This window comes from Strix aluco, chromosome 16 (assembly GCF_031877795.1).
Source record: "Strix aluco isolate bStrAlu1 chromosome 16, bStrAlu1.hap1, whole genome shotgun sequence".
NCBI lineage: Eukaryota > Metazoa > Chordata > Aves > Strigiformes > Strigidae > Strix > Strix aluco.
In genome coordinates, this window is record NC_133946.1 from 7,731,388 (window position 1) to 7,756,725 (window position 25,338).

Genomic DNA, 25,338 nt, shown 5'->3' on the forward strand with positions numbered 1-25,338 from the left:
AAAGCACATGCAGATTGATTTCCACTGAGTGGGCTGCACGTTCAGGTCTAAATTGATTCATTTGTTATTCCAGGACTGTGCTTCTGGATCAGTTAAGCAGCAAATATTCTAGTTTGATTCTTTGAAAGGCTCTAAGAAATTACTGAGGTGTACAGAACGAACAAGAAGTTACGTATTCTACTCATAAATCATCTGTACCACAGAGCTCTTTCTCCTTTCCTTTACTCAAGGATTATAACTTGTTGGAATAAAGTGTTGTGCTAATGCAGAGGATTCTACTGCACAAGGGGCAGAGTAGTAAAAAATATTGAAAAGACAGCTTTAGGAGGTCTCTAACAACCTTACTCTACAAGGAAAATTAAGATGTAGAGGCATCTGGCAGAACTGAAGCTCCAGGAGTGCTGACACATCCAAGTGAGTACATACACAATGCTTTCATAAGGATGTGGGGTTAAGTACCTTTTTGCAGAAAATTAAAATTAGAGAATATGAAACCAGATAAACTCCTCCAAAGGTTAAAACTTCCCCGATAATCAGCAACATCGTCGGGCTTCTAGCACTATCTTTGACTTCAGCCACCCTAGATGCTCAGTCACTGACCGACCACAACTGACACTGTGCACACTGACGGAGCGAGAACACCCTCCCCTTCTGGAAGAAACACCGGCATCAAAAACACAGCCAGCTAGCTCTGCTGGTCCCAAACCACCTGCACAGAGTCAAAATGCTGCTGAAGAAACATATCCATCCTGCTATAGCCAACATTTGCCAGCAACTGCATTCCTTTAGCGTACTTGTCTGATCAACAGGAGAGAACTTATCAACTTTTTGATTCCCAACCTACAGCAACTCCTCCAGTTCAACAGCTGCAACCTACAAACTCCAGACACAAATGCATATATAAATACAGGGAGCAACCTTTTTGGGGGGGGGGGGGGGGGGCGGGGGGGGACGGGGACAGACACCAAAACACGACCCACACAACATAAAAGCAAAGATTCTTTTAGAAAAAAAACAGAAGAACTTACTTCTTCTAAGGTTTTCAATTCAGAAGAAAAGCATCAAACTGTAAATTGTGTGAACTTACTTATCAGGAAAGATAGTGTCTGTTGTCCCTGCCATGAACCGAGTATGCTGTTCCTCATTTGAAAGGGGTTAGATCTATTCAGAGCAGCAAAAACCTACTAATATGAAGGGAGGACAAGCAGTGACTAAAACTTGTTCAACAGAAAGGACAAACTATGTCCATTAAGACAAATCTTGACCCCATTAAAGTCAGTGAAAGATTTGCCACAGACATCAACAGGGTGAGAAGAGAAACCACATCTAGCAAGTATAGGCACTCCCATAAATCACAGCAGCTCCACTGCTCTATTAAAGCTGTTTATTCCAGCCTGAATACCCAAGGCTCAACAAGTATAGATCACTGTAGCTCCACAGGCTTCGATTTATGCCAGTGAAGGATCTTGTGTGACAACTTCAGCGTGCCCCCTTCCAGCTTTTAAAATGCTTTCAAAAACAGAGACTATTTCTAATGTCACAGCAACTATTTAACAAGAGCCTACGCTGCTTTAAATACCTAGTCGTTTTCCTGTGCTGGCTCTTCAAACTGCAGCAGGCACTCAAAAGCCTAGTTAATAATTAATAAACAACAAATCAGCAGCTTCAGTATGATAACCAAGTCTCCTTTTCCCCTGTGGTCTCCCACAGTCTATCAGAAAAATACCACAGGCATATCAACCGCACTTGCATCTAGTATTTTATGCTGCCTCTCTTCAGCTGAACAATACGCTGGAAATACCATTTTTTCTTAAGTAAAAATTAACCATCAACCCAACTGCTCTCACCGGAGGACTGTGCGAAGCTTGGGCCTGATCCTGACTGACAGTGCTTTCAATTCCTATTTAAAGTAATTGGGCCATTCCCCTTAAATCAGTGGCTTACACAAGCAAAACTCCAAATGATTCGGTCAGGTGGGCGGGAGTAGGAATCATCTCAGGACTTGGTGGATTTGGCCCAATGTGAACGGAAGGCACTACAGTAGCTTAGAGGATTAAGCCATATAATTATGAGTGATGTCACTAGGAAATCCCTAAAAGAAATTAATTCTGCCTTACAGCTCCGACAGCCTGTATTCTCTGCTTGCACCTTTATCACCTACACCCAAGCACCAACACTCATGCCACGCTCCATCTAGCTAATGTGCAGCCATGCAATGTATGCAGCGCATTTATAATTTCCTCGACATGTGTAACGTGCTAGTCGGGGATGGAAAAACTTTAAGTAAAAGCACACTCAACACAACCAAACCGTTTCCACGTAGCCACGTGCAATCATTCAAACGGTAAAGAGGAGGCTCTAGGACAAGCCTTTTGCTCTTTCCTCTCCCAGCTCCAGCAGCAATTGTTGCACACAAAGAACTTTCCGAGCGGCTTCGCAATTCCAAGTAGCGGAGTTTTGGGTCCTACTGACCGTTTCAAACGCCTGTGTGCGCTACGGGGGGTAACACCGCCACAAAAGGGACAGGCAGCGTTTTCTTCCAACTATTTTTATGTCGCACCTCTCGAGATCTGTAGGTTTCGATGAGGTAATAATTACCATAAGAGTAATTATCGTTTTAAAACACGAATTCCTTTGCACTTCTGAGAATCGTGCCGGGTAATTTCCTTGAGAACAGCTACAAGCATCAGCGACAAACGTCCCCGTCAGGAGCTCCAACGGCGGAGGAGCGGTACCCGGGGCAAGGGGAAAGAGAACAAAGCCTCCACAAGGCACAAGACCCGGCACTCGGGGCGCGCAGCGCTGCGGGGAGCCGGCGGCGGGCACGGCCCCGGCAGGCGCAGCGGAGAGCGCTGCCCGCCCGCCTCCCGCGGCACCCCCGCGCACCGCGCACCGCCCGGCCGGGCCCCCGCTCCACCCGCGCCCCGCTCCGCTCCCCGGCCCTGCGCGGCGCACCGCGCACGCCGCTTTCCGAAAACTTTCCCTCGCCCTCCCCACGGCCCCCGCCCAGCAGCCGCTCCCCACCCCCCCACTCCGGGACAAGCCGGGCTGCGCCCCCCCGCAGACCCGCGCCCGCTCCGCTCCGCGCAGCGAGGGACGCCCGGCCCCGCCGCGGCGGCAGCCGCCAGAGCCGGGGCCGCTCCCCACAGCGGGCACAGCCCCCCGCAGCGGGCACAGCCCCTGCTGCCTCCCCCCCCCACCCTCACCAGCTCCGGCGCCCCGCAAACTTTCCACCCTCCGGGCGGCGGCCCCGGCTCCCCGGGGAGGCGGCGAGGGCGGACACCGGCCCCGCGGCCGCGGCCCCTCACCTGCCCCGGCGGCGGCCGCACACGCCCAGAGGAGCAGGAGCAGACCCATCACGGCGGCCGCCTCCCTCCCTCCCTCCCGGCAGCTGCTGCGGAGCCGCGCCGAGCCCAGCGCAGCCTCCGACGCGCGGAGCGGCTCCGGCAACCGGCGGCGGCTCCGCCCGCTGCCCAGGCGCGGCCCCGACGCCCCCGCAGCGGGGGCTCCCCGCCCGCCCCCCGCCGTGACGCGCGGCCCCCCCCGGGCCTCGCCAGCGCCGCCGCCCGGCCACGGCCACGGCGCGGAGCGGCCCCCGAGCGCAGAGGGAGCGCCCCCCCGCTCCCCGTCACCCCGCTCTCCAGACGGTCTAGACGGGGAGAGGCGCCGACCCTTTGCCCCCCCCCCTCCCCGAAAAACGACTCCCCCGCGGGCCGGAGGTCCCCGCCACGCTGCCAGCGGCGCGTCCCGCAGCCCCGGGGGGTGCGAGTGCGGCCACGCGGCTCTGCCGGGGGCTGCGGGAGCGGGGGCCGCCCGCGTCCACGGCGGCCACCGCCCTCGCCTCGCTCCCAGCATAAAAATAGTCAGAATCAACCCTTATTAACTATTTAGCCTCAGCAATAATTGACGCCGGGTATGAACAAACAAACAGCAGTTCTAAGATGTAACATCGGCACCGTTCCGCAGGCTTCTTACGTGTCCTTGCTCAACTCACTTAGCTGCTCTCTCCTTTAAGCCTCTGAAGTGTAAAAGAGAGGGAAAGTATTTAAAGATACTTGTGAGTCATCTGAGAATCTGCTCTGATGGCTGTTTTAAAAACCCATCTTCAAATATTTCCTCCTTCCAACCTTTAATTTGGCTCGATCCTTGGCGAGAAACAGACCACCACCTGCATCGATTATATGCATGTAGAACACCTGATGTAAATTTGAAGTAGAGAGTACAGGCCCCAGATCAAGTTCCCATCCCACCGAACAGGAGCAGAGTGAGATTTCCAGCTGATCTAGCTTTGCTACCGTTCAAATCAAGCCATTTCAGCTGTAAAGCCGGCAGATCCTCCTCTCTGCTGCCTCCCCTCATCACTTTGTGGTCTGGTTCTGCACCATGCGAATTCCAGCCATCTTAAATGTAAAATAATAAGCTGTACATTGGGATAAAGTTAGAATGATGGGGAAAAAAATCATGCCCATCTTAGGGAGGAGCTGCATTCGCACACCTTTACATGAGCAAGAGCAAAGAGTATAACTTGGTTGCCTAATTACTTAATTAGTAAGAAAACAGCTGTTCCTGGCTGCAAGCAAGGTGATGTGCTCCAGGAACTCTCTGGGGTGGTCGTTCTGAAAGCATCTCACTGATTTATCGCCAGTGTATCAAAAGAGATTTTACTCACATATAACTTTGTATCTTCTTACTTCTGTTTAGGATAGCCCGTTATTAGCACCTGTGAGGTATGGGCAGAAGTATATGCCTGGTATACATGTGTGTATACATAGCTATGAGACCATAGCAACAAGAAAAAGAGGCAACCGTACATCAGCAGGTGACGACGCACCCTTCTATCCCATCCTGATAAAATCATTTTTCTGCATAGTATTTACTCTCTGATTTAAGGAGAGATTTCTTTCTGTGAAATAGGTCTATACATTCAATTCATGTTAGCTTAGCTATGTTTGTGCTTATCTGGTAGTAAAACCAGGGTCTATCTACACACGAAATTGAATCTAATTCAACTCATATTTTCCATTTTCCACTTGGTGCAGAGTGTTTATATACAATTTAAACTGGTCATAGATTCTTAAACAGACCTGTTATTAGCTTCACCTAAATCTGGATTAAATGCTATTTAAAAAAATTACTGTGGGTACATACAAAAATTCGCACTGAGTTACTGGTTTTACAGCACAGCTTCAAACACATCTTGAACAATCTCATGGATAAAGAATGCCCTAATCGCTCCTGACTTGTTCTCCTGCTGATAAGAAACATCCAAAGAGCCCACAGGTACTGCAAAAAGTAACACGAGAAACTTGGTAAGATGCACTCTGAAGAGAGCTGATCCCACAGATGTGGGTCTTCCTATAGTTCAGCTCCGTGCCCAAATGACAGAATCACAGAATCATCAAGGTTGGAAAAGACCTTGAAGATCATCTAGTTCAACCATTAACCTCACACTGACCGTTCTCAACTACACCATATCCCTCAGTGCACATTGGGAGAGGATTAGTAATCTCCCAAGTATTTTCAACTGTTCATATTGGAAAAGGATAGGACAAATGGATGAACAAAAAAAAAAAAAAAAAAATCACATTCTCCCAGCCAACACTATTCCTACACCTCCTCTAATGGCAACAAATCATCTTTCTTTATCACCAAAAAATCTGATACTCTGATATCTTCTTGTTGGAAGTATAAATAGCTGAAAGGCATGACATTCAGATAAGAATTAAAACTGTGTTCCTGAACGTTCTTAGCAATTAAAAAAAAATAAAATCTGATGGCACTTTTGCAAGACTAAAGCATTAGTCCTGGCAAGCTACCTGGATTTCAGCTCAGATAATATTCCTGTGAAAGATTGTTCTTGCACACTTGTTGGACATTGAATGCTTCTTGATTTTGACCTAAATTATTGTGACGTTGCTAACTGCGTAGTGTTAAACCGTTAGTCCTGTCAGCCACAAAGCTTGTGGCATTTCGTAGTTTGACAAAGTATTTTTGACTAGGCCCAGCATCTCTCAGAGAAGCTGTAAGGTTGTTTGCATTCCTTGGGTGAAAGGCAATTAGAAGTGCTAAGTGCTATTTAAGCATAGCTGAATGCATGGACTCAGTTGCCAGCTAAATTGCGAATGCTGGAAAACAACAGTGCTTCCACCCAAAAAAACCCCCATCTCATAGCTCATGGGATAGAAAATCTCCTCTGCTCACAAATAAGGCTCATGTCCAGGGAAAGCCTGCCTCCAAAGGGATACCTGCAATCCATAGGGACAAAGTTTCCTTTGCAGACAGCAGAGGGCAAGAACTAAAACCAGCACTTCCACCTAAATGCTAAGAAAAAGAGTAGATGTAAAGGGAGCGGAAGGGATGCTGTATGCCATACCTGTCCTACCAACTGAAAGACAGTCGTAAAGGACTACATAATATCAGTCCAATAGGCTGAAGGTACCCACAATTAAGGTTCATACTTACACAGACAACTAACAAATGCACCAGAACGAGGCCTTACAAAGAGAAATCATTTATCTACTTCCGCACTCAGTCACGGAGCAACACCTACTGCTTTTTTTTAATTCCCGAATGCATAGTTAGCTAATGTTTGAAGACTGCAAAGTCTAAATTAAATTTTACAACTGATTACTCTATTAGGTTGGTATAAGATGCGCCCTTCGTTCTACACCCTGACCAGAGGAAATTCAGTGCCTGAAAGTAAAATTATTTCAAACTAAACACATCTGCTTAGTACTGCAATAGAAGATGTGTTATTTTCCAGTCATTTAAGTAACATACATTGGTTTAAAGCATGGTCTGGGTGAATCCATACAACTAAGTTAAAAGGACGTGGATTTTTATCTGTTCCCATGAGTTTAAAGATTTAAAGCAGTAGTGCCTAATGATGACAGCAAAGGACTGTCTCTTGCTCCAAAATCAATGTGTTGTATCGTTGACTCACATTGGTTGACTCTGGAGATTTGACAAATTCTGTGTTCCTCAGTTTTTCCTCCTGAAGAGGGGACTAATGACACTTACCTGCCTCTCAGGACTTTTACGATGCTCGCTGGTAACTTCAGACTTCTCCAAGATGAAATCTGTCTTATACATACAAAGAATTTCTGTAGTATTCCATCATTAGGCCCTGCCATCTCCTTCATCTGCACGTACACATCTCAGAGAAATGCAAGTTTACAGACAGACAAAGTACTTTTCTGGGGGGAGCTGATTACCAGAGCTGCTGAAACAGTCCTGCCACATAACTATTGAGCTGTCTTCAGGATTAGGCCCTTGCCTGGAATCGCTGTCACAATCTTGGCACCACGCTAGTATCTCTTGTATTACCACATTTGATGCCACGTTGTGATCAGACATCGTACTTCAGCTGCTGAATTTGGGGAAAGCTTGTCAAAAGCTCTTGTCTGCCAACAGTGAAACAGGCTGGATCGGTGCCATTTCCATAGCAGGCTGCTGGGAAGGGAAGAACCTGCTTCCCACATGGGTGGCGTGGCACACGCTGCTTTCACTGCCCTCGCCGCACCGCAGGAATTCAACTTTAAACAAAGGATACAGTAACACCAGGAACTTTGCCTTTATACTTTCCTTCTCCCCTTGCTCTTCCCTTACATCTCTCATTTTCATCTCTGCTGAAACTCTATTGTTTTTAACAGTTCAACAGCCTTTAGGATGATTGAATTGATAGGATAAGAAGGATTTAAGCAAATCCGGTGGTTGGTCCTCTGCTAAGCAATCAATTATTCCACAAGCTACAGAGCACTCAAATAGTTAAGAATCCAGCCATTTAATTGATACTTGTTTCTGCAGCTGTGCAATACCTCCATTTCCCAAGAGGGCTGTTTCCAGTTGCTGCTCAAGGTTTCTAACAATCATATGGATCAATTCTGCAGATACCTTAAGGCTGTGTGTTAAGTAAGAATGATGTTTGTGGTGTGTATTGGGCGGGGAAGGAGGCGGTGGAATAAGAGACATTTCATTCATCAGAAAAACGTTGACGTATTTTCTGTTTTAAACACATTTATTTAGAGTCTTTAGAGCCCATACATTATCGAATAATTTTAATTTATCACATCCAAATATAATAGGCAAATATATAATACAATAAATTGCATTTGTACACATAAATACAAAATTTGAGGTAGGGCCTCAAGAATAATGATTTCTTAAATTAATAACATACAGCATTATAATATGCACTACATGAGATACATATGAAACATAATATATCTTCTCCACGCACAGCTAATGAAAAAATTATATAATGACTTGGTTAGGGTACAAATCTTTATCCATAGGCAGCAGTACCCCATAGAATGCCTGTAAATATATATATATATTTATATATGACATTACGCAAGTAATTAAGATTTAACCCATCAGCGATGGGTCCGTAATAAAGTGCCATAGGACACAGGGCGCAAATTCTCAGCTGGTGTAAATTGTCACAGCTCCAAACAAAGCTGTGACAATTTATACCAGCTAAGCATCTACCTTACAAGGTAATACTACATAATATAAATGACAGATAACAACATGTTTTAGTCAATTGATAATTTTCCTAACAATGGAAGATAGCTATAAGGCAAATGGTTACCTGAAGATGTATTTAAACATTATGGGCAAATAATAATATTGCAAGCAATAAGGTCCAGCCCGGTTCTCACATTACGTTAAACCCATCAGGAAAACCTTCTCTCTTTGGCGACAGGCTGCCTGAGGGTGACAAAGGCAGAAACCCCAAATACCCCTACCCTCCCCCCTCGAGTCATCAACCTGAGTCTCTCGGGAATATCAAGCTCTGACCATTTTACAGGTACCTTATGTGCACACCATTTAACTACAAGCTAAGAAATGAGTGTTCTCTTACAACAGTGTTACTAGCAAAACAGAGAAGCTTTCTGGGATGACACTTGCTGAAGCTCTGCAGCCTGCAACCTACAATCCCTACAGGTCTGTCTTAGATTGCAAGAAGTGGAGCTGCAGAATAAGAAACCAATAGGAAACCAATGTCTGCCGTAAATAAGCCATTGCTTTAACACAGGCAACAAGAAATCATACTATCCACACAACTGTACATATATTCAAAAAGACCAAAGATATTTAAAATAAATCAGGCGTTGGAATTTTGTGGTAAGAGATAGCCACACAGTGTATTGGAAGCAATGATCTTCAGTGCTGAGGCACATCTAATGTGGTCAGTGGAGCAGAACCTAACCAGAAGACTACTTTGACCCAATTGAAACATCATATAAAGACCATCCAAGTCTTTCTCAATTAAAGGTCATTTTGTTAAACCCTTCTTTTGGAAACAAAGTGCTGCCATGTCTAGCTGAAACACAGGTTTTGAACATTGCATATTAAAAACACTAGGAAGACCCCAAAGAATTTGAAGATGGCAAGCATTTGCATTAGGTATAATCTTTAATGCATACAATAATGCATCTCGGCTCATCCAGAAATTCAATTTCATTTCAAAGAAAAAATACGCAACGTAATTTCACCAAATTTGAACGTTTTTTACTCACAAGATAGATAGATCTGCAAGTACGTACATCACATTTTTACTAATATGGCTTTTTCCCCTCCTTTTTTTTTTTTTTTTAAAGATCTTTACTGGTATTTAATTAGTTACTAAATTTATTTTTAGAAAATTATCAAAGTACATGCAAACTTTTCCTAGAACATGGTAAATGAAGTGCATTCCCAAACTTCAAGGTTACTTCTCATTTAAAGAAGACACTGCTGGTTAATTTAATCTCAACATTCAGTTTTGGCCAGAAAATACTTTTTAAAAAGTCTAATGTGGAAAAAAAAAGATCTCCTTTTAACATACAGTGAAAACTTCATATCTTCTGTGATTTTTGTATGCATTTCTCCCCCCTCTCCACACTTTTTTGCAACCCTAGTAATGGAGGTCAAAGCTGAAGACAAACATCAGCTAGAACAAAATCACTATCATCCGTTTTCAGAGTTTCAAAGTCAAGTCTAATCCTGTGCTAATGACTTAGCAGGCACAGGAACAACATCTAAATTAAAAGCAAGCAGATTAATTACATAAATCATGAAAAGCAGTTCAATTTTTCATATGCATTCTAGTTTGGTAATCCAAGACAAAGAAAAGATATTGTAACCTAGCAGTATTTCTTCAAATGGTATGTCTTTTATACTTAAGGTAGACAGCAACTGACATCCTTACACTGAGGTAATTTTCTTGCAGTTAGTTAATAGTTCCAATGCATGTCCTGAGACAAGTTAGGAAGTGAAAGGATTCAGAACTGCTAAGCGATTTGTTCTCTTTTTTTTAAAAGAGGAACAAACCTATGGATATTATTTTTTTTTTAATCACAGTAGTAGTGAAGAGAAACTGGCCTAGACTTCAAAAATCAAATCAAGATGCTAGGTAATATTGGAAAAGAAAGGCCTAAAGCTATTTATCCTGACAAAAATACCTAATTCCCACTAGAGGTGCTGATTTAAGTTCCTTTCTTCACCCAGAGAAGGCCCCTCAGCCCCACTTAGCCATGGGGGCCAAATTTCCACCTTGTCTTTATGGACCTTCATTACATCAAACAGAGCATGACTGCTCAAACCTGCCTCTGCCGGGAAAATAAAAGCCAGAAGTAAAAATAGCAAGCCCCTTATTAAAACGGCAGGCAAAGCTGAAACAAGGGGGCACAGCTTTAAGGCAGAGAAGCTCACAGAAGGGTCCCATCTTGCTGCCGTGCGAGACAGGGACCGACAGAGCCCGTGGAGTGGAGACTCAGGGGCCACCACAAAATGTTGCAAAATCTGCCCTCGCTTCGCTCAGTGACAACCCCTGATGGCGCTTTGCTCGTCCTGCATGAGGATTAAAGGTCTCCAGCAGTGCCTAGAACTGGCAACACTAATTGCCCCGTGAAAGAGGAAGTTCAGCAAAATGATTAATATATTTAATATACATATATATATACACATACACAGAGAAAATAAGTTAACAATTTGTGGAAGTGTTACATTAAGGTTCAGTTTTTGTTTTGCTTTCTTCAACGGGATGAAACAACACATCTACTGATCTACGGACACACATTAACTGAAGATTTACCTGAGACCCTGTAATATGAAGACAGACAGACAAAAGAACGGGATAGAAACAGTCCCCTGAAAGGAAAGAACATTTACTGACTACTACAGTAGTGTGTGTGGGGAGGGAAAAAAACGGCTAAACTACTCTAAGCTCACCATCTCTACACTGATTGATAAGATATTTATAGGGACATAAAACATCACTAGTACACACTACATGAACACTGATCACTGTTAAAAAATATCATATATGTATGTATAGGATATAACAAGATAGTAAAGGTTACAGTTTTGCCAATTATTGAAGATATATTTTTCTCCCTCATTCTAGTGCATTTACAATAAATTGGGCTAATTTTCTACTCAGGTAAATAAATGTGCTCTTAAAAAGCTCTACTTTTACTCTGCCCAATAGGTAACAAAACTATTGAACTCTAACATTCATATTACCACATATATCTGATTCCTAAACATAATGATTTAGAATGTCCTATTGCTATGCAATGTTATAACAGCCATCTCCCCCCAGCCCTCGCATTTTGCATATCTACTGTTGCATCCATGTGGGTGACTGCAGTGGTTAATTGTTGTGGGGTTTTGGGTTTTTTTATGTAATGAAAATCTTTTAAATGAAAAAAAAAAACCCACCCTATGTACATTTCAGAGAGAATACTGCTTTGAAGAATTTGTGTGCTATATATAAAATATATAGACAAGTGGGGTTCTGCTATTTCCCCGTTGGTTGAAAGAGAAGAATACATCTAAAGGTTATATAAAGGTGTTTATAGGAGAATGAACAGGGAGTCACAAAGTTGAACAGCACATCTAACTTCTAATAACTGTTGTCAGGTGGTAACTAGACTACACTTACCACTGTAAGAATACAAAGTTAGGCACAAATTATATGATGGCTTCTCGAGGAGATACTGTAAACAAAAGCAGAGAAACAAGGAAAAATATGTTCAGAGTATTGGAGTGAAGTGAGTAAAACCACAGTTGCACTCAGTGTGGAGCAAGGTTTCAGACACTTCCTATAACTGAGGCATTTTTAATTTAAATGACAGAAATCAAATTATCAAAAGAAACATGACAGTGCTTTAAACAGTGATGCCCATACACCTCAGTCTGGCACCATTTCCAAACCACTTCTAGACTCAAATGCAGTTTAGTCCCAGTCTCACATGATTAGTTCTTTAAATCTTGCTTTTATTTTTTTCTACTTGAAAAGATCAAATGGATTATCGTGTTTCTGTTCTGATCTCACATATCGCTTCCTGGTGTGCTGTTTAAAGGGTCTCTGCTCGTTTAGATAACAAGTCCTCATTGTATAATTCATACTCATAAAAAAAGTGTGCAGACACAAGGGGGCAAGATCTGCTGTCAGTGTAGACAAAGTGACCCCGCTAACTGCAAGAGCCTTATGCTGGATTTATACCAGGACTACAGGAGATCCTCTCCTTTGCTCGCTTCCGTCCAATCTGAGGGCTGAACTTCCCTTTGATTACACCGGTAACAAAATCCTAGTCCCATCACAGCTGCCTGTTACAAGGATGCTTGTGGGAAATGGGTCAAATTCTGCACTTAATTTCCTTAAAAGATTTTTCCATTGTGTTTCATTCATTCTTGCATCACCTGACAAAACCTGATATGTCACCTGTTTCACAATATGCTTTTGCTATTTCACCAGGTACAGAACACGTCATGGGCATCACCTACGCCTGGAAGTGGCCTAGCTAGGTCTTCCCTATGGCATGCAGCAGTAAGTCCTACTTCCCTAAGCAACCACTTCCAGGCACTGCGGAAAAGAAAGGAAGAAACAGTGGGGAAACAAAATGGAAAAAAAATATCAGAAAAGGCTAGCAATGTTATTGCCACCCATGTAATAATTATTAACATTGGGTCCCCAGTTCTATATCCTTCACTGGCAGTTTAAGTCCCAGGGAAGAGGTTCCCAGTGGATCAATCATATTCATGTAACGTTCACCGCGGTGCTTGGCCAAAAATGGACCCCAGTCAGGCTGTGGAGAGCACACCAACTTGAGTCGCTGCAATGTGGGGGAGAGAAAAGAGAGTCTCATTTGAAGTTACGGAGCAGAATTACAATGCAGAAGAAATGAGGATAGGCTCATTTAAGATTATTGATGATGGGCCTGCAATGCTCCACTGCTCAGTGTTTGTTTTGCACAAAGTTTGCAAGATTAATAGAGGATAAAGTGCCGAGATTTTAATTATACATTCTCCCCCGCATCATATGAGGGGAGCTCAGAACCACTGCTACAGATTGCAAGGCTCACTTACTGAAGGACACGTGCACAATTACTTAGCCCAGTGGTCTAAGCAGTGGGTAACTGCGTTAAAATAATTGGATTTCTGTTTAGCATATTTCCCAAAAGTATACAAATGACCAAAAAGAAGTACATTGTTATGAATGAACAAAGATTTTAATTTTGAGATGACAAAATGTTTCATTTCTGTCTGCAGGAAAAAAGAAAGAGGAAAATGTTAACCTAGCAAGCAACAAAAATCTTCTAATCTTTCTGCTGATTTCTTTATTGAATATATAATTTGATTGGCGCATTTACAGATAAAAAGGAAAGAAAACATATTTCCGATGACTTAAGAGGGAACAATTATATGTTTATTACCTAATAAAGTGAATCAGACCTCTATATCAGTTATTTTAATCTCTGCTTAATTACCAGTTTGCAACTCTTACCTCCCAAATCAACCATAATAATTTTATGCAGCAGACTCTGTATTCGGGAAATACCGGGCTACAGCTGAAATAGCTTCAGCAAAAGCCCCTTCAAAACAGATCCAACTTTTTGGCATTTCTTTGGGTGCACTACTAGAGTGACAGCAAGGAGAGCACCCTATTTTTGCCACAATATACATGCCAGTACTACACACATAAGTTAGAAGATTTGCAACAGAACAATTTGTCTCCATGAGAGAAACTTAGGAGACAATGAACAAATAAGCCTAATTTCACAATAGCTCATTTCCAGTCAAGCAGTTGTCTCCTGACCTGTGCACTCCAACATGCGCTACACAAGGGCTGAATGGCCCTTTAGACAAGTGGCCTCGTTGCCTAGTGCCAACCGTGTACTTGGATGCTCTCCCTAGGGTGTCCCATCACTTAATATTAAACTCCTTTGCTCTACATGAAGCAGAAAAGCGTGGTCTTTTCCCTTAGGCATATGTAGTGTGACATATTGAGAGACCAAAAAGATTATTCTATTTTAGTACATATTCTCTCCTTTTCATTTTTGAGGCACATAACATCCCCCATGGGTTTTGCGGGAGAGCTGAACTGCAAAAGCGGCTATGGAAAGGGGAGGCGAGTGTCTGTTCCTTATCGCGAGGAGGCAGCAGTACAAGCAGTGTGCAGTGACGAGAGGGCAGAACTGAGAAAGCCTCAGAGGCCCAAAATAAGAGCACTGAACTTCTTCAGAAGGCAAGGATGAAGGCAACGAAGGGATGAAATGCTGACATGAGAAAGACGTCGCTGTACCCCGTCCTGCAAGGAACTGAGGAGCCAGTGGGACGGGAACAGCCGGGGAGCGGCAGTGGTGGCAGTCGGGGTGGCAGGCAGGGCCAGAGCACAGAGACAGGGAGCAGAAGGGGACTGCCACGTTTCTGGAGTGGCGGGGGAAAGCGGCAGGAATCTGATTTGCAAAATACAAAAAAAGCAGCATAAAAATAAAGTGCCACCTGGAATTTTTTTAAGCCCAGGTGCCAGGGAGGATGAGCTTATTCAAGAAAAATAAAGAGATGAAGAAGGAGGGAAAAAAAAAAAAAGATTGCCAGCTAAGTTTTATAATGAGTGAGCTGTAGAACATGAGGTCTTTTCATACGTCTTATTCCTGAACTTCATCACATGGTACAACCTCCTGGAGCACATCCCGGATGACTCGGGTACCCGACCATCTCGCACTTTGCAAACAGGCAACTCCTGACTGACATCTCCTAGCAGTGGCTGCTGCGCTCGCTGCGACACGATGGACACCCGCAGTTGATGCTTCCTACGTCTACACGCTGATTTTGCAAAAAGACCAGCAAAGCTAGAACAACTTTCTCTCAGTAACGCCATACCGAGGCTCATTAAATTCGTAACACCTTCTAGTTCTCATAAAAGCAATCACTTAACAGTTTAGGAGCATTTTGTTGAGGAACAGGGAATAGGAGGTCTGCATTTTAAATCAGCTGAGTATCTCTTTGCAACACAATAACTAGCTTACCAGAAAGTAATCCTAGCACTATTATATGTTCAATATCGCAAAAATCAATGTAAAATAAAACAGACAGTCTCCTGCAACCATATTTTTAAGCGGCAAAAAGACAGAAGAATTACCTCAATAAATTTGCCTGGGGCTAGATGCATTTTTATCACAAACATAACTGGGATCCAGATAACTGAGCAGGCCAGCATCAGCCATCCAAGCACCATGGACCAGCCTGGATAGTGGTAAGCTCCATAAGTCATTGGCTCCCACTGGTAAAAACTGAAGCAAAGGATAAACTGGAAAAAAGGAAGGAAGACAAATGTGTTTGAATAAGCAAAACAAGCCCGTTACGCAACAAATGATAGGTATCCCCGCCCGGAGTTGGCGTATATGGAACACAGATAAAAGTACGTACACGTAAGGAAGGGTGCTGCCACAAGCTGTAATAAACAGGTCAGAGTCTGAATCTAATGAGTTTCATGGAAATCTTGCAAAATCCCACAAAAATCACTGTATTTATGTCAGAAGAATTGAAATTAGAATCTTGCCCCTAGAGTAACATGCTTTATTACATGGTCTATTGGCAGTTTTACCTAATGTGATTATGCTAAGTTACTCCATTTCACTTACTGTATGAATAGCAATACATCTGCTTACATTTGTGCATAATTCAGTAACTTTTGGGAAATGCCTGTGCTCCCAATAATTGCACACAGAAGACTTATAGCAGTATAACTAGGTGAAGGCACGTATAAAAATCATCAGTTTTATTTCCAGAGATGCGGAGTAATTGAAAGTCTAATATTAGACTATCCAAATGTATCCAATATTAGCTTTACGGGGGCAATAATAGGAAAGAATATATTGCTTGGTTTTGCTGTGTCTGTTTCCATTGCATAAAAATTGAATTATGACTGATCAGTGTCAATATATTTCTCACCATAATTCACTAAATATTACATTTGGAGGGAACAACCACAGAACATGCAAGTTTGAACTGACCTCGTTTGCTTTCCAAATTTGCTCTCCTTAAGAGACAACAACATTTCCTATTCCCTGGTTATGATTACTGGCAGTAGCTAAGAGTGCAAGTCTGATCAGTAAAGGAACCAAGCAATTTGCAGAAAAGCCTTACAATTCCCTTCAGAAGCATAACAACAGGTCTAAGGCAGCATCTTGAAAACAGCCATTGAAAGAAGAAAGAAAAAAAAAAAAAAAGACATAAAAACACATGCACACAACTTTATTTTTAACAAGGCCCTCACGAGAAGAAATATATTGCCATTTATGTTACCCTAATAATGTAGATTAAACTGAGCTATGTCTTCAAACTTTTAAAAAAGTATTTGCAAACTATACCTACAATCAAACAACGGTTGCCACCGATAGGTAAGAGAGATCTCCCTGGTTTTCATGCACAGCAACACTATATTTCAGTGAAGACAACCAGTAAAGAAAATCTATGCAGGAAAGTAGAATATCTTCATTATGCCTGTTGGACAAATTGTTCTCATTGTAGAAAATTTCTTTTCCTCGCAACTCAGGGTTTTGTTGAGCTCACCAAAACTCACTAGTCCCTTCACACATGCATCCTGTCTGCAAAAACTAAACCTTGTTCAGTTCTTAGAAGAAAATTCCCTCTTTCCTGAATTAACAATACCAGAAAGTTACTAACCTTATGCAGAGGCCTTTGGTTTTTTTCCCCAAGAAATAAAAAGATTTACCCATGTTTACACTGTGCTGAAGAACTGCAAAAATAGGAGCTTCCCTGTGCATAAACCAAAATAAAACTTCTCTGGAAGAAATGACTGCAGAGGACTGTAGAGTCACCGTTTTGCTTCTTCACCTCCCCCAGCTGACACCACACTTACTGTTTCAAAATACATGTCTTTTCAGAAACTCTAGTAACTTTTCTCATCTGGTACCTAAAAATCTATGAATATTTGTAGGAACTATTTAGCACTGCTGTGAAATCGTGAGTTTTTAAAACCCTACACAAATACCGATAATCTTGCCACACTTGTGGTCTAGGCCTGAGGAATTTCAGGCCAAAGAATGTTCTCTCAAACGTAAAACACTGGTGAAAGAAGGCTCAGTTGTCTTCTACTGCCTTATCAAAATGAAGGCTTTTGAAATGGCTAAAAGAATCATTTCATTCTAATGCCAAAACATGATATGCAATTAAGGACTGTATCTGTAGGTTGGCTAAAATGTAAATGAAACAGTATGTTAGAAAGCTAGATAAATGTGGATATAGTTATTATATTTTGGCTCTTGGACTTGAAATAACATACGTAGCGATGGTAAAATTGAGAACGTGCCATCTTCTAGATTAAATCAAATCTGAATTTGAATTAATGAATCAATCCAGGTTTTGGGGTGGAAATAAAAATTTTTAAAAAATTATTTTAAAAGAGAAAAAACCCGGCAAAAATAAATAAAACACAACCCTCGTCTAAAGTTAAAACCCTCATGATTTATTTAAACAGCCAGGCAGGTGCCCGGCCCCCCCCCGCCCCCCGCGCCGCAGCCGCTGTCGCACAGCGCCACCTGCCGGGGCGGACGGGGCAGCGCCGCGCGCAGCCGGGGGCACCGGGGGGGCCCTCACCCCACGCCGGGCTTGTCCGGGTGCGCAGTGGCGAGCAGCCGTTCGCTGCCTCAGGGCCTCCAGCCCCCCCTTTTTTTTTTCTCCCCCTTTTTTTCCCTTTTTTTTTTTTCCCCCCCTTTTTTTCCCTTTTTTTTTTTCTTCACCCTTTTTTCCCCTTTTTTTTTAGAGACACTGAAGGGGTTTATATTTGTTAGGGAGAACATAACTATACCGATTTTTGCAAAAATATCTCCATCTTTGCAGCTAAATCTTTTGCCACTCAAATTCCCACGGAAGCCTTTCCAAAGCATGTGTTTCAGATGAGTTTATGACGCAGTAACATGGTTCTCCCTAGCTCAGCCTGAGAACAGACAGAAGGACCATGTAATTTCCTCCCCTTCTCTACGTGTGTATATACATACATATATTTTACATACACACACACACATAGAATAATCAAAAAAGCTGCTGTGCAGCTGTGTGCCATACCAGCATTCTGCACAGCCAGGGAAAAGCTGCCACAGCAGCATGTGGAGACCCACCATGCCACTGACCCTCTCTACCCAAAATGCCCATTTATGCTTCTCATCTGCTATACACACACGTGCACACACAAGTGTCTAGGTAACTGCATCCAAGATCTAACTACTGCCATTCAGAAACATCACAAATGATGAAGAAACAACAAAACTCTTTGGAAAAGACATTCAAAAAACTTTGCTTACTGTTAAAATAGTTGGGGTCACAAATGCCCAACAGACTCTCCAGAATTTACTCGGCTGGAATCCAATCATCATTTCTATATCTTCACAAAACCTTTGCAATCCTGTAAATAGCAAACGTAAATGCAATTAGGTGTGAAAGGAACCAGCCACAATTTGCCACACAGCTCTTGTGACCTCCCTTGAGTCTAAATACAAAACCAAACTCTGACTTGTTGGTTGAAAACTTCCGTGGAGGATCTAACCACACAGTGGTGGGAACCAGCCTAATAAAATATTTACTTCCTAAGGATTAAAGAAAAATTGAGTTTTTACATAGAGATTAAGTGTGCAGTATGTTTCAGGTTAAAACAGGAATAGTATGTACTGGTTAGCTGCAATTGTGTGTATACTTGTTACATTTCACTGTGAAGATAAGCCTTATTAATATCTGTATAACTGTTTCAGCATCAACAACATCTGAGCTTCTCTGTGCCCGCTACGTGACTGGGGTACAACTGTATCACTCAGCATTGAAACTGATAACGTGCTGTTATTTTTCATTTGATGTGTAAGCAATACTTAGAATTATTAGAGAGCACCTGTAAATATTTTAAATTATATTCAACGTTGTTTGAACAAACAGATCGACTGACATAGTAATTCTTCAGATTATTGTATTGATTGCATCGATAAAGTTACTTGAGTTAATAAAACACACAAGATTGGAAAATGGTGTTTCAGCCACCATGCCATGCAGCTGGGAAAGGTGTGTTGGCCCAGCAGCTCCTGCCTGTCGGATAAACACCCGTCTGCTTTCCAGCCTTGTTCTGCAGAGCTGTTTGGGTATGTGGCCCCTACTCAGTATAGCCATTAGTAATTTATCCAGAAGTAATCAAAACAAAATTGAAATGTGTTCCAGCTTTGCTAACAATGTTAAGAAGAGGGATGTCTGGGGTCCAAGGATGAGCTTCTCCGTCACACAAACATTTCCAGTTTGGGACAATTTTATCTAATAAAGCAGGTGATGGTCTCTGTCATTTAAATTTTATAAAGCATTATTCTACAGCATTTAGTCTAACTTTTATGATGTGGGGACAGGGATGGAGCTTAAATATTGGAGAGAAGTCACTGAGTAAGGGAAGAAATACTTGGAACAAAAGCAATAAACTGCCTTATGTTCTTATTGCCCTTGTAGCCAGCCACTGCAGCTGCTGAATATAAGAAAGGATAATCCCCAGGCTTGATCCACCTAATTTTGAAGTCTTTATGTTGATATCCAGGAGAAATAGATATATCCATCTCACTGTTTCAAGAATTAAGGAGGTAAAAAAGCAACGGCTCAATATTCAGTCTCTTCTGATGCACCTCCAAGAAAGCAGGGCTGGCAGGTGCTCGAGCAGCCCTAAAGGTCTGGCACAGAGGGCGAGCACAGAGTAAGCCAGTTCAGGCAGATAGCATGTCAGAGAAAAGCTAAAAAGCTATGTTATGATAAGAAATAGAGAAGAAAAATAAATTAAACAAGATGATGGTATTGCAAAAACTGTAGGGGGGGGGGGGGGGGGGGGGCGGGAACGTACAACCTGCAGAGAGTGTAAGCTTAGAAACCTAACCCAAGGGGACCCAGATATCACATTTTTTTCTGTATCTGTAACTTCTCTCCCTTTTTTTCCTCTTTTCCACTGTCTACAGTAAATGCTTTTCTTCAGAAAGCCTCTTCTTTTCTCTGTAAAACACATGTAATTTTTACAACCCCTGGAATCACCATACTTCAGCACCTGTCGGACTCATGGTGTGCTTCTCCATTTTGTAATAGAGTTTTGTATACCTGGATCCCCCAGGGTTACCTGAAAGGAGATCTTTGCTGCAGCTGAATGATTTGTCTCTGTGCTTCTTACGGTTCAGTGCAGCATCTGCAACGAGCTACGTGGGAGATGCTCACACAGCAGTCATCCCTGCAGTGTGCTCTGGTGGGAACACAACTAGTTTGACACTAGTTGCAGCAGCACAAGGTATGGGCTGAAGAGTCGTTCCACAAAGTTTAAAGCTCATCCAAGTGTCTCTACTTCAGCCACACTTGCTGCTGCAAGGGAGGTATACCTAACTGGGTAGTTACCAGGGGCTTCTGTCTCCAAAATTCATGCAAGCTTCATGCAAATCAGCATAGATTTATTTGAAACTCCAATTAAAAAAATTACTTCCTTCTTGGAATTGTCAGTAGATATTCACAGTTTAAGGCACTTTTAAATATTAGCAGTTCAGGAGTCAAATGCGTGTAAACAGATACAGGGATTGCACAGCACTCATCTCTTTCCCAGTGAAAGATTGAAAATAGGTTTGTCAGGTTCCACGGGAAAATGTGAAGGATGCTTTAGTTAACAGAATGATGATTAAATCTTAGTATACCTGGTCTCCCTCTCAGATCAGTGCTGAATAACTTTGAGAAATAAACAATACACAATATTCCATATCTCAATTTCCACTCTCTAAAGTAGGATGATGTATTCATAAGCGCTGCAGATATAAAATCCATTAAAAAGAAGAATGCAAACCTAGACAGACAACTACTGCAATATTCTGCTCCAGGTAAAATGTTCAAAATTACTAACGCTTTCTACAGACACACTGCAGCAGTTACCACTCACTCTGACAACGAACCTTCACAACAACAGACTGTCAAAAACAGATCTAGAAGGAGCACGAACAAAGTTAAGGTCATACATTTTCAGTTTCCAACAGTGCTTCACTGAAGCACAAGGATCTTTGTATTTAGCTTCACATTACAAAATGCAATGGTGGGAATTATGCTGATGATTAAATTAATACCCGCAGCTCTAAGCTATCCTTTACCAATCATGCATCATAATCTAAACAACTGGAGAATAAACAACTATACCAGCCTGTGAAATAAAAAACAGCATTTGACTGGATTATGTAGCACTGACTCTACTGGAAAATAAGTGATTGCAAGGGAATAACCAAGTGTGCCTCTTTTTAATTTAAAAATCTCAACAGGCTCAGCAAGCAGAACATGTAACAAGAACTAAAGACAGATTTATTTCATCATAAAAGCACCTGCCACGATTGTGTCTACCTGCTTCCTATGAAGAGTACAAGTACACAGAGAAAGGTGTCAGTGGAGTGTAAAACAGCAGTTGTCAGAGCTTGAAAATATATTATGCCAATTTTAAGCACTGCTTGAAGGAATATAACAAGAGCAGCAGCTTTGCTTGTATTTACAACATGCAAAACACAAATATACAAGCTGTGTTCCTATGAACAGTCCTTAGAAAAGCAGCTTTAATGCAGTAGAAGCAGCTATGAGACATTAGTCAAGCAGATAATGATTGCAAAGTAAAACTTTCCTTTTTGTGTAAAAGAGTAGAAGCTCTTTAGTCTAGTAAAAGTTTGATTCCAGGGAATAACTTTGAAACAGTTTATATCAAAGGCTTTACTAACATCTGTTGATTAACAATCAGTTGGTATAGAAAGCATGGAAAGAATGATTTGTAATCGGCAGATCTTTTCCAAGTCTGATTACATTAAACTAAAAAAAAAAAAGTTCTCCTCTATTCAAGTCTTTCCCTTGCAGTGCTATTTCTGTATTATTTGATGTTTTTCATAAAAGATAGTGTTTTAAGGGATGCTGAATTTGTTGGGCAAAGCAGGCACTAGCCAGAGCAATTTTGCTTCCAAGCCTAATAAAATGTGGTTCCATAAAGGCAGGTTTGTAGTGCTTCTGCCACACAGTGTTCAGAGGAGGAACAGAGCCAGTATTTGCTCCCTATTTACTTTCATCCTTACTTAAAAACATACAGAACTAAGAAATTATACTGATTTAAGTAGTTTGGGGGTTATTTAAAAATATTCTAGGCAAGGAGTTTTTATTTTGTGCACTGATGGCAATGGCTTTAAAGCGGGCAATCCTTTGGACACAGACCGGGTGATGCTGTAGATACTGCTGGCCAGGAAGAGTGATGACATCTAGTGCTTTAGCACAGCATTGGTCAGGCACGCTCTCAGCAAACACATGAGGAGGAAGAAGGGGAAAGAAATGAAAACAACAAACCCTTATACTCTTCTTGAGCATTCCCACTCACCATCTCTTATGGAATTGCAATGGTTTTAGGAAAGCTGGGAAATTGCTCAGTTCAATAACCAGATGTTAATGACTCAGATGACACACACCCAGTGGTGTTTCCACAGGAACGGGTAAATGTTAAACCTGGTGGTAACTGGGGTGAGGGAATGGGCAAACCTTGCGTGTCTTCATAAAACCGAAATACAGAGCAATGGCACAACTTGCCAGCATTGATTTTCAAACAAGGAGTTCTGCTAATTAACCCCCAAAACCCGTCTCTCTGCTTCAGGAGATATCTCAAAGCATTACACTCAGGTCCTTTGAGAAGACTGGTTCAATGTAAAGCTGATAGCAGTTACCAGTATCATTTCACTCACAAAGATTACACTTCCAAACCAACTGTCATTAAAATACTTACATAAAATTCAACAAGCATTTTGATCAACCAAAACACAATCAGTCTAAACCAAATTTTCTCTCAGTCTGTTGACTTTTTCTATTGTATTCTGTAATGTTTCCTCACTAGGTCACTTAGCTTACAACCACTCAGACCTGCTCACTGGATTGGATGTCAGTGGAGATAAAATACACTTCTGTAATTCCATTAAATTAGAAAAAACAAGGAAGGGCTGATTCCCTGTCCTGTCTATAACATTAATTTCTCAAGCAAGAGCAACAACTTCTGCATGCTTTGAATGACAAGTACAATTTTTTAATGCATTTATATTACAGAATGGACCCCACAACACAGATACAGTGCACAGGCCCAGAGCCTAAGACCATGCTGCTATATATGCACCTTCAATAGAACATGCTGGGATTGTTTATGTCGATCTGATACAAAATATATAATTAATTCCTGTCCATAGCAACAGCAAAAACAGCCTTATCTTTGTCATCTTTAACACTGAGATTCAGCTCTTCCTTTGCATTTGAATGCAAGTCTTAAGTGGCATCACAACATTCCAGACATAAATTAATCATGTGTTATGTAGGGAGATCTTCACATTTCTTACCACAACCATCTGAGATCACACATTTCCAAGAATCAATCTGAAAGCACTGGACAAGTTTGGGAGCAAATCACCAGCTGGTGTCAACTGATGTAGCTACAGTAGCATCAAGGCAATTGCACTGCTTTATACTAGCTGAGGATCTTCCTCATAACATATATCAACATGGATCGATATAACTGGTGATGCCACTGTACAGAATTAATCAGTCCGAGCAGCTGCAGTCTTGATTCTGTGTTACAGACAGATGGGCTAAAGGGAAGGCTGGATGTAGGCATGGAAAATAAATCCCTCCAAAGTTGTTAAATGCAAAGATATCACTTCTAGTTCGGGAAGTCTCTAACGGTAAAACTGTTGGAGTGTGAAAGACTCCCTGGAGAAGTGTCACTGAAGCACTGAATGCTTGGTCTATTCTTATGCTTATCTCTAAGCACTGGCTTTAAGCTATTGGTGGGAAAAGGACATTAGATTATATGAAAGTCTTTTGAATACATGTATTTAAAGGAATCCTATATTAATGAAGTCCCATTATGCTTCCATTCAAAATAAGGGAATTCTGAGGCTTTTTATTTGGAAAAAGAAAAAAAAAGTGTTACTCCTTTCATTAAGAATTTCACATTACCAGCTACTTCACCATATGCTAAAATATTACTTTGGCATAGGCTGTCCAATAACAGTATTTTTTCTTACCATATATATAGGAAACTCCAACGAGCTCAAAGATGGCAATGATGACAAGAGAATAAGAAGCTGCGTAAGTGTCCACAAGCTGTAACATATACATTCCACCCTAAAGAAAAAAAAAAGATAAAAGAACCATTACTTGTGGCATATAGCTAGTGTCTCTCTTCATATGTGTCACAACTCTAACTGACGCTAAGGTAGGCAAAACAGACAGGGCCAGGACCTGGGACTCTCTATCCCAAATAAGCATCCCAACACCAACCAGACACAGGCTCACACTGCACTATAGTTTCTTCCTTCTGGCTGACTGAATTATCAAATCCAACAAGAAAAAAGCAGAGGGTACCCCTGAGTCTGGTAACACAGCTGGGGACAACATGGGTCTCAGTCCTTTCAGATTAACGACTGAACTGCAACCAGACTTTCCACCAGCAGCGTCTCTAGACACTTAGTACTACGTCAAAGGCAAAATCACCATTGAAACCAGGAATACTGTGAGTCCAGTTCATCTCTTTGGAAAGGATATAACACCCCAGCTTCAGGGCAGAGGTTAAGCGGCATAATTCAAGTGAAGGAAGGACTGAATCCATCCTAGGCTTTGGAACAGCAAAGTTGGGCTGGTAGGTGATGAGGTGGGGGGAAAAAGATGAATAAAATAGCAGAACAGATTTTCTGCACCTCCTCTTGAAATTGCTGATAGTTTATAAAGCTGGAGAAATTAGTGGACAAAAGATGCTGAAGACTGTCAAGGGTAGATGAGAATTTCATTATTGACTTCACAGTTTGCCAAGACTACTAGTATGTATCTAATCCATGAAGGAAGGCACCCAAAACTGGTCTGCATGTTTATATGATATTAAAACATCTAAAATTTTTTTAATGAATAGCTAACTTACATAAATACTCTGGAGATGTTTGGCTAGGGATAAATTTTAGAAGCAAAGCAAAACAAACTTTGAACAACAAAGTCTTTTAAATATATCTC

General features: G+C 41.9%; 2 protein-coding genes across 4 annotated transcripts in view; both read right to left on the reverse strand.

Annotated features, from left to right (window-relative positions):
- Positions 1-3,368, reverse strand: part of NELL1 (neural EGFL like 1) — a 296,030-nt gene extending 292,662 nt beyond the window's left edge. For both annotated transcript variants that reach the window (XM_074842236.1, XM_074842235.1), the window contains exon 1: positions 3,309-3,368. In XM_074842236.1, the coding sequence (XP_074698337.1) occupies positions 3,309-3,357 (49 nt within the window). In that variant the 5' untranslated portion in view covers positions 3,358-3,368. The remainder of the gene's footprint in view (positions 1-3,308) is intronic.
- Positions 3,369-12,950: 9,582 nt separating this feature from the next.
- The window catches only part of SLC6A5 (solute carrier family 6 member 5), a 28,509-nt gene continuing 16,121 nt past the window's right edge, over positions 12,951-25,338 (reverse strand). For both annotated transcript variants that reach the window (XM_074841669.1, XM_074841668.1), the window contains 4 exons: positions 24,360-24,459; positions 18,600-18,700; positions 15,416-15,583; positions 12,951-13,106 (listed from right to left, as the gene is read on the reverse strand). In XM_074841669.1, the coding sequence (XP_074697770.1) occupies positions 12,951-13,106; positions 15,416-15,583; positions 18,600-18,700; positions 24,360-24,459 (525 nt within the window). The remainder of the gene's footprint in view (positions 13,107-15,415; positions 15,584-18,599; positions 18,701-24,359; positions 24,460-25,338) is intronic.